At 67.2% G+C, this 16,154-nt stretch overlaps 1 protein-coding gene across 1 annotated transcript; it reads right to left on the minus strand.

The window, feature by feature from the left end:
• Positions 1-6,298: 6,298 nt before the first annotated feature.
• Positions 6,299-9,157, minus strand: TCF15 (transcription factor 15 (basic helix-loop-helix)). Its single transcript, XM_010569421.1, has 2 exons — positions 8,604-9,157; positions 6,299-6,743 (listed from the first exon to the last, which is right to left on the minus strand). Exons 1-2 carry the CDS (start codon positions 9,078-9,080, stop codon positions 6,669-6,671), a joined length of 552 nt encoding a protein of 183 aa, XP_010567723.1. The 5' UTR covers positions 9,081-9,157; the 3' UTR covers positions 6,299-6,668.
• Between the last annotated feature and the right edge of the window lie 6,997 nt (positions 9,158-16,154).

Genomic DNA, 16,154 nt, shown 5'->3' on the forward strand with positions numbered 1-16,154 from the left:
CCTCAGCGGGGCTGTGCTCGGGGCCCGCCGCCAGGTGGCAACTGCGACCTGCGGAGCCGAGACGGGCCCGCAGCCCCCGCCCCGGCCCTTCGCCCGGACCCGCCGGCCTCCGGGGCCCGCGGCCGAAGCCCCGGGGACGCTGCAGGGCGGTAGGACGCCGGGGTGTCCCGCAGCGAGGGATCCCCGAGCCGTGCAGGGGCTGTGGCGGGGTGGATGGAAGGGGCTTTTCTTCCCCCCCACCCCGCAGTGTTGGCAGGGTCGTGCGGCAGCGCTGGGACGAGCCCTGACCTCTTCGCAGGCCCGGTGACCTTCGCTCGCTGCCTTTCACCTTTTTAGCCCAGATTTAATGTCGCACAGCCCGGGAGATTGGCTTTACCCCCAAGGGTTGGCCAAAGAAGATCAACCACAGACCCTTCTATCGCAAGCTGAGCCGGGGGAGACCCCAGGGAGGAGGAAAAGCTTCGGGGCGCGGCCCAACCCCTCTGTCGCTTTCTCCGGAACCGCATCGATCCCCCCCTTGGGCAGGGCAGGAGTGCACCCTGGCTCACGGCACCCTCAGAGCGGGACCGGCTGGGGACACGCAGCCCTGGGCTGGTCACTCACTGCCCTGCCACCGTGGCTGGGCTCTGGCCAAGCGCTGCAGCCTACTTGGAGCTGTGAGCCAGCCCGGAGGGGAGTGGGAGGTTTGTGCTGAGCTGCATCTGCACCCCTCTGGAGCCCTCCGTGCCCTTTAGCACCTAGATATGTGGCACAAGCAGACAGGAGCCAGCCTGGACCCCCACCCCGAGGCTTCCCCCCCGCCATGGCCTCATGGAAAGCTGAGCATGGCCACGCTTCACCCCGCTTCCCTCCTGGTGTGGGAGTCTCCCCCACGGGAGGCTGCTGGCCCAAATCTCACAGCCCCTCACCCCGGGTCACTCCCATTAGGTAAAGGAGCAGCTCGTCTTGGCGGGGGTATCTCCCTCTTGTGCTTTCCTTGTATTGTACGGGCCTGGGTCATCGAGGAAATCTTACAGGTCCTTCTGCTGCCGAGTGGTCACGGGGGAAGCCCGGCCCCCTTCCCCCCATTGTCAGCGGCCGGGCCGTATCCTCGCTCTGAGCCCCGGCCCCTAAAAATAGCTCTTTGTCAGGCGATTGTTCCGACACCTTCGCGGCGGCATTGACGTGGGCCGGAGCGGGAGAGCGGTGGGGTAGGTGGAGGGGAAGGGCTGGAGGTTCCCCCTGGGACTGCTCCGAGTATTCGCCGCTGATAACGGCCCCTGTTGTGGGGAAATGGGCTCCTGGCGCGCGGCTGCGTGCCGAAGGCCTTCCCGTGCCGCTGCCTGCTGCTGCCTGCTGCTGCCCGCTGGTCACCTCTCCCCCACCTGTCCCAGCCCTTCTGCCAGCTCTGCACCAGACCCCCACCCTGGGGTCCCCAAATGGGGGGGAGCCTCTGTCCAGGGCACACGGGGGACACGGAGCCTCCCAAGCCCCCATTCAGACCCTGCAGGGTGGGGTGCAGTCCTGCACCCCTCAACCAGCACCCCAGGGCTCCCTGCGTCCCCCCTGTCCTGCTCACCCCAGTGAGGCCAGGGCAGGTAGGGGTCTGCCCCAGGGGGGAACAGGCTTGCCGGAGGGTGGGAAGGACCCCTGCCACCTTTCGGAGGTGTTAAGCCCAGCCCAGTAGAGCTGTCTCTGCGCTGGGCACCCACAGGGGCTACCCACAGCATGGCCTTTTCCCTGCCCCCAGTGAGACCCCCATCATCTCCACTGATAGTGCGTGTTCGGTCAAGCAGCATGGGCCCCGGGTGCTGCCAGGAGCTCCTGGCACAGGAGCCTGGGGAACTGGCACCCCCGCAGGGCTGGTGCTGGGGAAGGGGCTGGGCTGCAGCAGGACAGGGCTCAGCCCCCCCGAAGACACCCCTTCCCCAGTGCAGATCCTGAATGTCTCCTGGGAGCTGCGTTGCTCACGGCACCCCATACCCCCTCTGAAGGGCCCCTTGCACTGCACAGCCCCGGTATGGCCCCACACAGGGAAGGCACCCCAGGGAGAACCCCCTTATTTGTTACCCCCTGCCACCCCAACCTCTGTCAGCTGGAGGTGACCGTCCCCCCGGGGCCCTCTCCTGCCCGGCCACCCCAGCTGCAGAAACAGGATTTTATTTCCCATGAGCGTGAGCAGGTCTGGATTAAAATAAACTCCTGGCCCAGATCCCTTTTCTGGTGTCACAGGAGATGCCGTGTTTGCTGCGAGCGCTGCCCGCAGCCCCACTGAGTGCCCGAGCCTCAACCTTTCGGGCTGCATGTCCCCGTGGTGGGGACATGCCTGTCCCCTGCCCAGCCCTCGGGGACATCTCCCTCTCCTAGCTCTGCCTGGCCGCACTGACCCTCAGGGATGCTGGTCCCGCTCAGCAGCCGTCCCCAGGCTGGGCTGAGCCCCTGGGGGCTCCTGGCAGTGGGGCAGGGCACGGGGCCAGCCCCGCTCTGATTACCCCCAGCGCTTTTTCCTTTTTCTTCCTTAATTTACTGAGTGCTAAATCCAAATATTACAACTTCCCCTCCACACCGCTGGTTACGCAGGCGGTCCCCGGCCGGGCATTGTCTTATTGTTTGCAGAGGGAAGCTCCAGCGGGAGATTAACCTGGCGTTCACCCCGCACTGTGGCTTCACACCCTGTCCCTGCCGGCGAGGCCCACGTCCCCAGGGACCGTGGCCGTCACGGGGTCCCGGTGGGGTGGGCAGCTCCGAGGGGTCTGGTTCATGGGGGGACACGGCGAGGTGGTGGCAGCAAGGGTGCTGGGGGCTGGCAGCCCTGCACCAGTGTCCCCTGCGCCCCTGGGACATGGGGGACCTCGGGACACTCGGGCTGTGTGTGCCTTAGGAATGGTGTGAGGTGGCAGGGCCGCCGCTGGCCCCGGTGGGGTGGTGAGGAGCTGATGGGTGTCCTGGGGGTCTCGAGCAGACCCTTTGCTCCATTCCTTCCCCAGGGACCCTGGCAAGGTGCTGGCAGGGTCAGTATGGTTTGTGTCTGCTGGCATGAGGAGGCAGGGACTGCCCGGCACTCCAGCCCAGGGGCTATCACACCGACCCCTGGTCTTCCCATCCCATTCCACCCCATCCCATTCCACCCCATCCCATTCCACCCCATCCCATCCCATCCCGTCCCGTCCAGTCCCGTCCCATCCCATCCCATCCCTGGCTACTCATCCCTCCCTGGTCCTTCCCTCCACCCTGCCCTGGGCAGCAGAGCCCTGTCCCCGTGTCCCCCTGTGCCCACCCGCTTCCATCTAGACCTTGGGGGTGGCTTCACAGTCCTTTGCCCCCAGGTCCAACAGGGCCGGGGGTGACCTGTGATGCTCAGTTGATTGCTGCGGTCACTGCAAGAGGGAGGATTCCTCGGGCAGTGAGCAGCTGAGCTTTGCTCCAGTGCCGGTGCAGGACACGTTGGGGTCTTTGTCCTGAGCCGCTGCTCTGGGAGGAGCCTGGGGAGGGCCAGACAGCACCCAAAGGTGTTGTCAAAGGACAAGGCAAGAGGAGGGATGGATTCTGGGCCTGAAATCTGTCTTCATGTCCCCCATCCCCGGCTGGCTCCGCTTGCTCTGCTGGCACAGACTCAGGCTCAGAGCTTGACTCCGCTGCCCCATCCCATGGGCTGTGTGTTGGGAGAGCAGTGCTGCCCACTGACCGCAGGCTCTGCCAGACCTCTCTGCCCTCCATCCTCCCATGCCCCCATCGCCAGATGGACCCTCCTGGGTCCCCACGAGTCCCTTTCCACCGGCCCTGGTGCACAGCAGTGCCAGGGGCTGTGGGGTCCTGGCCTCCCCGTCACCAGGGACCGACCCCTGCCTGAGCCTCCTGCCCGCCTGCCCGCGGCTCTGGCAGCTCCTGCCCGGCCAGACCCGGCCTCGGCCATCCCATCAGCGTGGCAACTCTCGGCACCACCGGGCTCCAGCCGCGGGTGCAGCCCTGCTGCATTCCAGCCTCGCTGGCCCAGCAAGGTTAAACTGCGGAGAGGCTGAAATATTTGGGAGGGGAATGGAGAAGGGAAAGGGGAAACAAAAAAAAAAAATCTATAAAAAGAAAGTTTAAAAACACAAGTTAAAGAAAAAAATACCAGGCACGGAGTGCAGCTGCGGTTCTGGTTCCAGTTCCCAGGTGATGTCAGGCCTGGAGCCTCTCCAGCCCCGGCCCCTCGGAGACGGTCTTTGTGGGTTCAGCACTGAGTGTTTTTCCTTCCTGAGACTCGGGGACACCTTCCTGTCTCAGAGAAAGCGGCCAAGAGCCTTTCCAAGGGTGTCCGCGCGCAGGAAAGGGAGAGGATGGGAGGGGAGCAAGAGAAAGGCGGCGTGGCTGGGCTCGGTGCAGGGCCAATGCTGCCGGGGAGCCGGCAGCATCCACGGGCAATCGGCTGCGGTGGCTGCGGCACTCGCCCCGCACGGGGCAAAGGGGCGCCTGGCTCCCACCAGCCCGGCAGGCTCCGGCGCCTCTGAGTCACCGTTTCCCTCTCGTGGTGCTGGGAGGGGCTGGAATGTACTGGGACCCGTGGACTTGGCACCGGCACATGCTGGGACCCGTGGGCTTGGCACTGGGATGTGCTGGGACCCATGGTCCCAGTGCTGGGACACGGTGGGATCCACAGCCCCAGCACTGGGACGTGCTGGAATCCACAAACCCGCCACTGGGAGTTACTGGGTGCACAGCTCTTGTGCTAGGACATACTGGGACCCATGGCTGTTACGTTGGAGCTTGCTGGGACCCTAGTCCCTGGCGTTGGGATGTGCTGGATGCCACAGCCCCAGCACTGGGACAAACTGGGATCCATGGCCTTTACATTGGGGCTTGCTGGAGCCCTCGTCCCTGGCACTGGCACATACTGGGTGCACAGCTCCTGCACTGGGACCCATGGCCTTTGCATTGGAGCTTGCTGGGGCTCTAGTCGCTGGCACTGGGATATACTGGGACACTCGTGCTCAGCCCTGGGACACATTGGGACCCACGACCTGGCGGTTAGGACACACTGGGACCCGTGCACTCAGTGCTGGGACCTGCTGTGCCCCCAGCACCGGGACCACCAGCCCTCGCTGGCCCCCCCGGGGGCTCTGGAGCCGCCGCTTCAAGGGGACGGTCCCCTTTCATGTGCGGGTTGGGCTGTTTGCAGAGCGCAGCCCCCCTCCCCGCCGCTGCCCCTGCCCCCCGATAAACCCAGGGGCAGGGATTCTGTGTCCTGGGCTGTTTGGAGAATCTCACGGCTGTTTATTGGGGTCTGGGACACATTAGCCACGCTGAGAACAAACCTCTCCCACCCACCCCGGTCCCTGCCTGGGACCAGCTCTCACAGCTGCGCTGCGCTGTCAGCTCCATAAATCAAACCCGGGGGGGGAGGGAGCCCGGGGCAGGCTCGCCTCGAGCGAGCGGGGGGCCGAAAGGTGCCGGTGGGCTCCCGCCTTCACCCCTTCCCCGGGGCAGGCTGGGGGATGCTCCTGCGGGACCCCCAGGCTGTTCCCCTTGCTCCCCGCTGGCTCCAGCACCCCGGGGAGATGGTGCAGGTCCGGCCCCGCAGCCCTCGGGGGGCCGCCCCAGGAGCCCCCGGCTGCCCCATCCGCAGCTGCCTCTGTTCCGCGGGACGTGCCGGCCCCTGGGAGCTGCAGGCCCCGGCACGGCACCTTTCCCAGGCTCGGCGCTCCCTGCCGCCCAGCCCAGCGTGGCCCCCTTGAGCAGGGTCCCGTGGGGGACCCCGGCCTGGGAAACCCCCCCCGTGTCCCCACCTGACCCCGTGCAGGTGCTGCTGCTCGCAGTCCTGCCGTGCACGGCGGTGAGCGGCCATCGTGGTGGTGGTGGCAGTCACGGCGGCGGTGGCAGTCACGGCGGTGGGGACAGTCACGGTGCTGGTGGCAGGCATGGTATTGGTGGCAGCTGTGGTGATGGAGGCAGTCACGGCGATGGTGGCAGTCGTGGTGGACCAGGCGGAGGGGAAGGCACAAAAGCAGCAACGCCAACAATGACCCACCGCCCAGGCGCTCATGGCTGCGTCACAGGGCTGGCAGCGCCGTCCCCATCCCGTGGTGTGGCACGGCGTCGACCGCGTTGGGGATCCTGTAGCCCTTGTGGGGCCAAAGCTGTCAGCAGGACCTGGGGATGTGGGGACAGCACGTCTCGCCCCACGTGGAGCCCACGAGTGCACCCATGGGGAGAGCTGGGATGGTCGCGCTGGCTCCAGCGGCACAGAGCAGCGGCAGGCGCAGGGCCGGGGCCGTCTCGGGGACCCCACGTGCCCCCCACCTCGCCCCACGCCGGGGTGGCAGGCAGGCACCGGCCCATCAGAAAAATAAGGTTTATTTTCCAAGCGGCTGCACGTGCACAACCAGCGCCCGCGGGGCCGTGACACCGTCCCCCCCCAGAGCGCCTCGACGCCGGCCGCACGCGGGCCCCTTCCAGTCCAGCCCCGGGGCGCAGGGACCCCCCTCCCCGGCCCTGCCCTGCGTGGGCAGCCTTGGCCACGGGAGCGTCCTCCCACCCCGCTGCCGGCTCCGGGGCCGGTGTCGGTGCGGTCCCAGCCCGCGGCCCGGGTCTCGGTTGCCGCCGCCTCGGGCGGGCAGCTCCCTCCCTCCCCGCTCCAGTCTCTGGGGCTGGCGTGCGCGGGCTCCGGCCGACTCTGCCGCTGTCTCAGGCGGGTGCTGCCGGACCCCGGCTCATCTCCGTGATACTCGCAGGGGGGTCACTCCCCGCACCTTCAGGCAGTTGCCCCCAAGGTCCCTCCGGCCGCCCTGCAGAGAGAGGGAGGGGAGAGCTGCAGGCGCTGGGGGGGTGTCGAAGCTGGGTGGGGGTGCCCCGCTCCTGGCCACTGCCACCCCATGCCGGCTTTGCACGGAGGAGTTGCTCTGAAACGGCTGGTGCTACAGTCCTGGGGCGTCTCAATGCTGCCTGGGATGGACAGACAGACGGGGCCGTGCTTGGTGAGTGGCTGGGTAGGTGGCTGTGGGGTGGCTGCTGGGGGGGGGTGTCGCCCATGGTCCCATCACCCTACAGGGACACAGCCCCTGTGGCTGCTCAGTGCCACCATGCTCAGACCCGTGGGCAGGGCTGGTGCTGCTCCAGGACAGACCCACAGCCCTGGACAGACCCACAGCCCTGGACAGACCCACGGCCCCGCTGGGGATGAGGAGACTCAGCCCCACCTCCCAGCGCAGCACCACCCAGTATAACCAACACAGACCAGCATGGCCCAGATCTAGCCCAGAACAGCCCAGTATAACCCACCACAGCTCAGCAGAGCCCAGGACAGCCCATTTCCAGCCCGGCCAATTTCCAGCCCAGCCCAACCCATTTCCAGCCTAGCACAGCCCAACATGGCCCAGTACAGCCCATTTCCAGCCCAGTACAGCCCAGTAGAGCCCCTTTACAGCCCAGCCCCAGAGCCAGGAGGTGCAGAGCTGGGTCCCAGCCCAGCTCCTGCTGTTGCCCCCAGGGTCCCAGGTGCCACAGGAGGTCCTGGTGCCTCCTCGGGGTGCTCTGGGGGATCCAGCACGGTGCCAGCCCCCCCCCCCCCGGCCCTGGCCGCAGCCCCGGAAAACAGTTCAGCCCCAGCCAGGGGGTCCCAGCTGGGGGCAGCTCTGCCAAGGACCTGGGCTGGGGGTCCCCCAGGGAGGGCTGGGGAGGCTGCAGAGTCCAGCCAGCAAGGTTTGGGGGGGTGGGGCGAACGGGAAAAGGAGGAGCAATTAAATTACAAATGGAGCAGCAGAAACCAAAGAGCCCCGAGGGCTGGAGTGTGCCCCATGGCTGCGCTGCTCGGGGTCGCACATGGGACAGCTTGGGGGTCTTGTGGTGATAGTGGCAGGTCCGGCAGCCCCTGTCCACGGCCCTGCCTGGGGGTGCCCATGGGGCTGGGAAACTGCCAGCCCTGCAGCCTGCACCCAGCACCCCGCCAGGCCCATCCTGAGGCAGAGGCACCCAGGACCCTGGCATGGGCAGCAGGATGGGCTCACCATAGGAAAGGTGCCCCCCGAGCCTGCAGGGTGCTGGGAGGGGGGTCAGCCAGGCAGGCAGGGCAGGACAGGGGTGCCCAGCTCAGCCCCCCACCTTTGGTGGGAGCCATGCCGGCACAACCAGCAGATCCTGAGTGGGGCCGTGGGATGGGGAGCCCTGCCTGGCCCCCCCCGTGTGGGGTGTCTGCTGTGCCCTGACTGTCTCCATCATATCAGGGTGCTGCCTGGAGCAGCCCTGCTGCAGTGCCCCAGGGACGGGGGGCTGGCAGGGTTGGGGACAGGGACAGGGCTCAGCTTTCCAGCTCTGAATTCCGCCCCCAGGGCAGCCAAGTGCCCCCAGCACTGGGGTGACTGTTTAACCCCTCGAGACCTTCCAGCCCGGATGGACGTGGGGGAACAGCCCGGCCCTCTGACGCGAGCGGGAGCTGTGGGCGTGCGGCTACGAGCAGGATTTGGCCGGGAGCAGCCAAATCTTCTGGTGGGGGCTGGAGCCAGAGCCTGCGGTTCTCGCCGAGACGTGCCGAGCCTACTGCCCCGCTCAGCCCGGGCAGGGGCTGCTGCTCCCCCCCCATCCCACGGGGATGTGCCGAGCCTACCGCCCCGCTCAGCCCCGGGGAACCCCGTCCCACCGCCCCCGCTCACCCCTTTCCGCTGGTTGCTGAGGCAGAAGGTGCAGATGCTGCGGGGTTGCTTGCTGTCCAGGTCGCCCTTGGCCCCGTAGATGGCACTGAAGCAGGGCTGCCCGTCCTCGCAGCCCTCGCCCAGCAGCAGCACGTTGGCCAGGTGGGAGATGTAGCTGGAGGCCAGGCGGAGGGTCTCGATCTTGGACAGCTTCCGATCCACCGGCTCGGTGGGGATGAGGGTCCGCAGGGCGGTGAAGGCCGTGTTGACGCTCTGGGTCCGGTCCCGCTCCCGCGCGTTGGCCGCCTGCCTCTGCTTCACCATCACCATCGGCCCCGGTTTCCGCGGCAGCTTGCGGCGAGCCTCGGTGCCCTCACAGCAGCCGAACGACTGGTCCGACGTGTCGCTCTCGCTCCGGTTCTCCTCGTCCTCCGAGAGGATGCTGAGGTCGGGGTAGAGCACGCGGGCAGCCACGGGGCGCAGCATGGTGAAGGCCATGGCGGGGTGCCCGCCCGTGCCCCCGGCCCTGTTGGGGGGACCCCCCGGGCTGCGGGGAGCCTTCCCCCCGCCGGCACGGCTGCGACGGCCGGCTCCGGACGCCTTCCCGTTGCTGCTCCGCTCCGGCGGCCGAGCGGGGCTGGGACGACTGTCTGCGGGGGGAATCGGGATTTATACGGCCGGGGAGGGGCTGGCGCCGGAGCCCACCCCCAGCCGGCCCCCCGAGCCGCCGGCCAGCGTCCAGCGTCCAGCGTCCTCGCCCCAGCCCGCGGGAGCCAGAGCTGGCTCCGGCCACGGGCCTGGCCCTGCTCCGGCACGCCGGCCTGGCCGCAGGCACCTTGCACCCGTGGCCGAGCTCCAGGTCGTGTCCGTGGCGGTACCAGACCCCTGGCAGTGCCACGGACAGCGCCAGGGCCGCTGCACGGCGAACGCTCCCTATGCCGCAGCCCTCGTCCTCTGACGCCCGTGGAACGATGCCACCGGGCAGTGCCAGCCCACGGACGGCGTGTCCCCTGCCCCTGCCCGGCTGTCCTCTGCCAGCCCTGGGTCCCACGCAGGACGGCACAGGGCGAACATGGGGCGTGGGAACCGGGATGGGGCAGGTACCCGGGTGCGGGTGACACCGGTGCAGTCCCTGGGGTGTTTATCAGAGGGGATGCCAGTGGGGGACACGCCGCTCCTGACACCCCGCTGTGTCTCACTGGGATGGGGTCTGTGCCCGGGACGATGCCCGGGGTGGGCAGGGAGCGGTGAGGGCAGGCAGCCCCACGGGGATGCTCTGCACCCCTCTGTCCCCAGGGTCTGGCACCTCGCCTGCCCTCCACGGGAGGGGACAGGGGGACATGGGCAGGGGGACATGGGCAGCATCACAGGCAGCACTGCCAGCCAGCCAGGAGCGTTTCCTCCCACCCGGGAGGAAGGTGTGCGCCGGCAGTGGAAACACGGAGTCTTTTCCTGCGAGGGGAGAGCTGAGCTGGCAGCAGTGGGATCTGCCGGTGTCCCGGGGAGGGCTGGGGGGGCACCCCAAGCCCATGGTCAGCTCCCGGTCCTTCCTGGGCATCCAACACCACAGGCGATGGCCATGCCCTGCTCCTTCTCACTGGGGAGGTCTGTGCGGGTCCTTGACCCCCCCTGGCCCCAAGCCCAGCACCCCCGAGAGCAGGCAGGGGGGTGGCCAGCTGAGCCAAGCAGGCAGGAGGCTTCCTGCCTGCCTTCCTCCCCAGCCCGTGCCTGAGCAGAGGTCGGCAGCTCGGCGATGCTCTGGGGACAGCAGGTCAAGCAGCAAAGGCAAATGGAGGGCAGGACTCGGGTCCTGGAGGGTGACCCCAGGGCTGCTGGGGATGTGGCCCCAGGACCTGGCGGTGGCCACGGTGCCAGCCCGTGCCAGCTACAGTCCCCATTTGGCCGGCAGCCCCGCAGCTGGAGTGGGATGCCGGGGGAAATGTCCAGTTAATGAGGCAAAAAAAGCCAGCTCAGGGGCTTGCCAGGGGCTGGGATGGTGGCCACGGGATGCAGTGGGCACGTTGCAAATCCCAGAGCGAGGTGGTTGATGATGGGGCCTGGCGCCTATGGGACAGGGTGGCATCAGGTCCCATTATGCCCCACGGCCAAAGCCCCGCAGCCATGGGCTGGTGGGTCCCCCCCTCGGGCTCTCCCAGTATGTGCCAGGGCTTGTCGCTGCTGGGACCATGGCAGGGAGGGCTGTGCTGCCTAGCACCAGCACTGGCACTGGTTTGCTGCCCACCCGTCCTGCTGGCTGTGAGCAAACGGCCCCTCTCTCCTCCGTGGGGCGCAGGCAGCCCCTCGCCAGCAGGACCCCCCTGCCCTGTTTTCTTTCACCATTTGTCTGCCTACGCAGAGCCCGTAAATCACGCAGTGGGGGGGAGAGAGCCATGCCGGGGGTCGGAGGTCCTGCTGGGGCTGGGGGCACGCAGGGCTGCGCCGGGTGTCTGCACTGCCATGGGGACGTGTCCCTCGCCAGCTCCGTTCCTCGCCGTCCCTCACCATGCATAGGTCCCCATGAGGGACCCCGACCCTCTCCTGGCCCGGGCACTGACCGGGGGCTGTTTCTACCCCTTTAGAGGGGCATGTGCAAGCGGTGCCTGGGGCAGAGCTGGGGCTGGGCAAGCCCTTGGCACAGCAGGCAGGGAGCAGGCAGGTGGCTGCATGGAGAGGGGAACCCCCGTTCTCGCCCCGCTTTCACCCCGGCATCCCGCTGGGCTGTGGCTGGGGGGGGCCGCAGCAGCCCCGGACCCTGACAGGCGGCAAGACGGATGGCAGGGGCTGTGTACTCAGCTGTGGCCGCCCCACACATGGCCACCAGCTGACAGGGACAGGCTGGGGGGGGGAGAACCTGGTCCTGGGGCCCAGCCGAGCAGCCCTGGGGCGTTTCTGGGGGGGCATGGCCACACTTGAGGTGCTGGTGGCCTGTGCTGCTGTGGTGGAGGATGGCACACGTCAGGACATGGGCAGGGAAGGAGCTGCAGAGAGGGCTCGGTGTGGGTTGAGGGGCAGCGCGTGCGTGTGCACGCATGTGCATGGATGTGCAGCTCTACAAATTTATGTGCATCCATGCATGTATGGGCACGTGTGCATGGATGTGTATATCCATGCACGTGTGTGCACGAGTAATGTGAGTATGGGTGTGTGTACGCAGTTGCACACGTGTGTCTGTATGTGCCTGTGCATGCATGTTCACGCACGTGTGTGCTGGTGCACGCAGCAGGTCTGTGTGTGCAGGGTGCCACGTACACCCTGACTGCCACCCCCTCCTGCAGCAGAGAGCTTCCCAGGTTGGCACACGTGTGTGTGTGTGTGTGTATGTGACCTCTGCCCCTCCAGGTCCTGCACACGGGAGGATGGACGGACAGAAGGAGCTGGCAGTCCTGGCCAGGAGAGCAACGGGAGCCACGGGAAGCAGTGAATGCTGCCGGCTCCCTGCCTGTCCAGCCGCCAGCTGCCTGCGGATGCTGCTGCTGCTGGGGTGGGAGGACGCGCGGCAGCAGCCGGGTTTTCCTGTGCTGCCCCGCAGGCGTGTGGGACAGGACGTGCGTCCCCGTGCCCGGACCCCCCCCGGCCCCCCTGACACCGAGCGCCTTGGGTCTGAGTCAGCCGAGCAGCACAAGGCGCAGCCGGGGGCCGCGGCGTTGCAAACCTCCTGCCGGTCTCTGTGCCGCGCGGCCGACTTGAGCGAGTGCCAGGACGTGGTTGTGTTTGGCATCACGGCTCTCCCAGCTGATCCGGCCAAACAAACCGGCCGCCGGGCCGAGGGCTGCCGTCCCGGCAGAGCGGTGCTGTGCCACACAGCCCTGGGCATGGAGTGGGCAGCACCGGGTGGTGGCTCAGGCGTGCATGGTGGGCAAGGGGCGGATGGGACCCTGCACGGGACACGTGGCACAGAGGGGACATGGCCCGAGCTTGGGGTCACAGCCGTGACCCCAGCCCAACCTGCCAGGTACCCCCCAGCTGCAGGGTGGCCAGTGGGTGGGCATCGCTGGGGTCGGGGTGCTGCGCACCCCAAAGGCTGGGTCCTGCCTCCGCTGGCGGGGAAATGCCCCCTGCCCCCCCCGCTCTGGGGAGTGTTTATCTGTGAGGTGATACTTAAGTGTAAGAAAATAAACAGGGAGCAGATGGGCCAGGGGGCCAGGGCTGCCCCCAGCCCCGCGGGGCCGCTCTGGCCCTGCTGGGAAAACACCGCTGCCGGCGAGGCAAATGGTTTCCAGACCTGCGGCAACGCCGGCACATGTGGCCGCCAGGACGCTGGGCCTGACCCTGCTGAGCCCTGGCGAAGCAGCACCGGACTGACCCGACCCATCCCATTCCACCCCAACCCATCGTATCCCATCCCATCCCATCCCACCGAGACCCCCGAGGACGCTGCCTGGCCCCACTTGCCCGCGGCCCCCCACCCAGCCCCCTGGCGCAGGAGGATGTCCAGGACTGGCCCCTCTGCCCACAACTCCCCAATTTTGGGGCAGTTCAGGCCAGTGAGGCTGCAGTCCTGCGGAGGTGCCCCGTCGCAGGCAAGCTCAGGGAGCTCTGCCCTGGCCAGCCAGGTGCATGTAGCATCTGAGTCCAGCTGCTTCCCGCTGGGACAGGGTCTCATCCAAGGGGCAGTTGTCCCTGCTTGCCAACACAGGGAGACTGGGGCTGGCAAACCTGGGAGCCCCTGGAGACTCCCCTGGGTGGAGAGGAGCAGCAAAATGGGCTCAAAGGGACCGGGTGTTGTGAAACCTTTTAGGCAACAGGAGCGTTTCCCCGTGAGAGCTGCCCCTGTCCTGGGAGACGTCCCTGCCTGACCCCCCCGGGGCCAGGGCTGTGGCAGGGTGTCCCGGTGGGTCCCCAGGCAATGTGGGGAGCCCCAGGCCCCCTCCACCCGCCGGCCTGTACCTGCGGGCCGGGGCCGCTGGTCTGGAAGGCATTACACGCCTGTCGCACGGGGAAGTCTGTCCCAGTTCCGGAGACGGGACCCCCCCCACCCAGCCTGGGCCGGGGGGAGCCCACAAAGCGCCTTTGTTCCTGCCCTGGAACGAATGGATTGGAGGCAGCCTGGATCGGCTGTCAGCCGGCGACACCAGAGACCCCGCGGGTCAGGCAGAGGGAAAGGGGACAGGTGGAGGGATGGAGGGACAGACGGACAGAGCCGATGCAGAGATCGCTGGCTCTGACGAGACCCTCTCCTGTGCCAGCCGGGGCGTTGCGGCACTGGCAGCACTGGCTGGGGGTCAGCTCACGCTGCCCACACCGTGCCAGCCCTGGGGATGTGCCGGGATGTGCTGGTCAGCCCTGGAGATGCTTACACAGCCCCTTGGACACAGTGGCTGGTCCTGGCTCCTAGCCGGTGCCACCAAGCCCTGGGAGCAGTGTGACAGGGCACCTGCGGTGCTGGCACAGATGTCCTGGCACTGTTTGCAGGGGATGGGAAGCTGGAAGAGTGGATCCTACAGTGGGTCTCCCAGCTTGAAGAAGCCCCTGCAGGGTGCAGGGAGAGGGGGTTGCGGAATCCAGCAGCCTCGGCTCATCCCCGCTTGTGGGATCGCAGCTCTGCTGAGCTGTCTCACACCCAGCTCCCTTCATAAGCGACACAAACCCAGGGAGAGGGAGGTGAGCAGAGCCCACGGGAGATGCCCAACACTGTGGGCACAGCCCAGGGCCTGGGCAAAAACTAGTCCCTGCCACAGGGCACCTACTTGAGGGCACCCTGGTGATGTTGACGCTGCTGCAGGAGCTGCCACCTCCTCCCTTTCCCCCTGCCCCCACTCTCTAATAAGAGGAAACTTTTTAGCACGCCACAATTCTTCAGAGAAATTTATGGCCCATCAGGGAGCCGTGGGCCAGGGCTGCTCTCTCCGTGAACGCTTGCAGGGCTTCCTCCTGGCGGAGAGCGGCTTTGATGCGGCACATGCAGCTCTGCTGCGCCGGAGTCTCCCTCCGGCCCCTTCCCTCGCCTTCGTGAGGGAAGGGGCCGGAGGGAGGCTCCGGCAGAGCAGCCCCCAGCCCACCCTGCCCTTCCTCCCCTGTGGCTCCTGCGGAAACGCCGTGCTGGCAGGCAGCGGCAAAGCGTGCCCTGTCTAGTGGGCAGCACTGCCAGATCTGGCCGTGCATGCTGCCCTGCAGAGCTGCTGCCCAGGGGGGCCATGCCCTCCTCCCAAACCCTATCCCCTGCCCCCTTCTGCCCTAGGAAGGCAGGATCCATCCGGGGAGGAGCGTGGCTGAGGGGGCAGAGCGAGGACAGAAGTGTCTGGCCACGGTTCCTGTCCCAGTCCTGCTGCTGACTCACAGCGTGGTGGGGTGAGTCAGTGGCCTTTCCCCTCCCTGGACCGAGGTTGCCGACTCAGAGGGATGCCAAGATGCCTGGGGGATGCTCAAGGCGGTTTTTCCAGCCTGCACATAGGGTGAAGACGTGGCGTTTGCAGAAATGACAGCATCCCAGTGTGGCGGGACTGCATGCACTCCCACAGCTGACCCTGACTTCAGCTGCATGCCAGTGTGGTCTGGCAGAGCATCCATCCCCAGCTCAGTATCCATCCTGCAGCACAGCATCCATCCCCTCACAAACCCTCCATCCCCCAGCAAAGCATCTGTGCCCTCACAGAGCATCATCCCCAACACAGCATCCATCCCTGTCCTGTGTGCCCGCAGCCGCCCGCAGCCACCCGCTCTCACAGGTGTCAGGCCTCCAGGCTGTGCCATGCCGTGCCGTGCCGTTGCATGCCTGCTCCTGACCTCAGCATCCCTCAGCACCAGGCCCCAGAGCCGCGGGCGTTTGATCGCCTTTATTCCAGGTGCAGCAGTGAGTGCCCCCACCCTGCCATTTCGGAGGTGTCCCCCAAAGAGAGGGGGACCGCAGGATGTGTCCAGGGATGGAGGCAGGCAGTTCTGGGGCAGGCACAGCCCAGGGTCCTCCTGGTCCAGACACAGGGTGAGCCCAGAGTTGCTGGGGGAGGCCTGGGAACTGGCCATGCCCGGTTTGGCTGTGCCTTCTCCCGGTACGGCTGTGTCCTGGATTGCCTGTATCCCTTCCCAGTTCAGCTGTGCCCTGGATGGGCTGTGACCTGGCCCAGTTCCAGTATGTCCCGGTTCAGCCTGTCCTGGTTCAGCCGTTCCCAGTTCAGCCGTTCCCAGTTCAGCCCGTCCCAGTTCAGCTACTCCTGGTCCATCCTCTCCCGTCCCAGTCCATCCTGTCCCAGTTCAGCCCGTCCTGTCCCGGTTCAGCCCGTCCCAGTTCAACCATTCCTGGTCCATCCTGTCCTGTCCCAGTCCATCCTGTCCTGCCCCGGTTCATCCCGTCCTGCTTCAGCCATTCCTGGTCCATCCCGTCCCGTCCCAGTCCATCCCATCCTGGTTCAGCCTGTCCTGTCCCAGTTCAGCCCGTCCCGGTCGAGCTGTGCCCCAGTCCATCCTGTCCCATCCCGGTCCAGCCATTCTCGGTCCGTCCCATCCAGTCCCGGTCCATCCCATCCCATCCCGTCCCAGCCATTCCCGCTCCATCCCGCTCCATCCCGCCCCGCTCCCCGCGGCCGCTGGGGGCGGCTCAGCGCGGCACAACGGCGCCACCTGCCGGCCGCGCCGGGC

The sequence above is a fragment of the Haliaeetus leucocephalus genome, unplaced genomic scaffold (genome assembly GCF_000737465.1).
Source record: "Haliaeetus leucocephalus isolate CR32 unplaced genomic scaffold, Haliaeetus_leucocephalus-4.0 Scaffold273, whole genome shotgun sequence".
Lineage (NCBI taxonomy): Eukaryota > Metazoa > Chordata > Aves > Accipitriformes > Accipitridae > Haliaeetus > Haliaeetus leucocephalus.

Bases quoted from the DNA above. Each gene is read 5' to 3' on its own strand.
- TCF15 (XM_010569421.1), bottom strand. From the start codon at position 9,080: ATGGCCTTCACCATGCTGCGCCCCGTGGCTGCCCGCGTGCTCTACCCC. The intron at 6,744-8,603 runs GTGAGCGGGGGC...CTCTCTCTGCAG, and splicing joins TCAGCAACCAGCGGAAAGGG to GGCGGCCGGAGGGACCTTGG.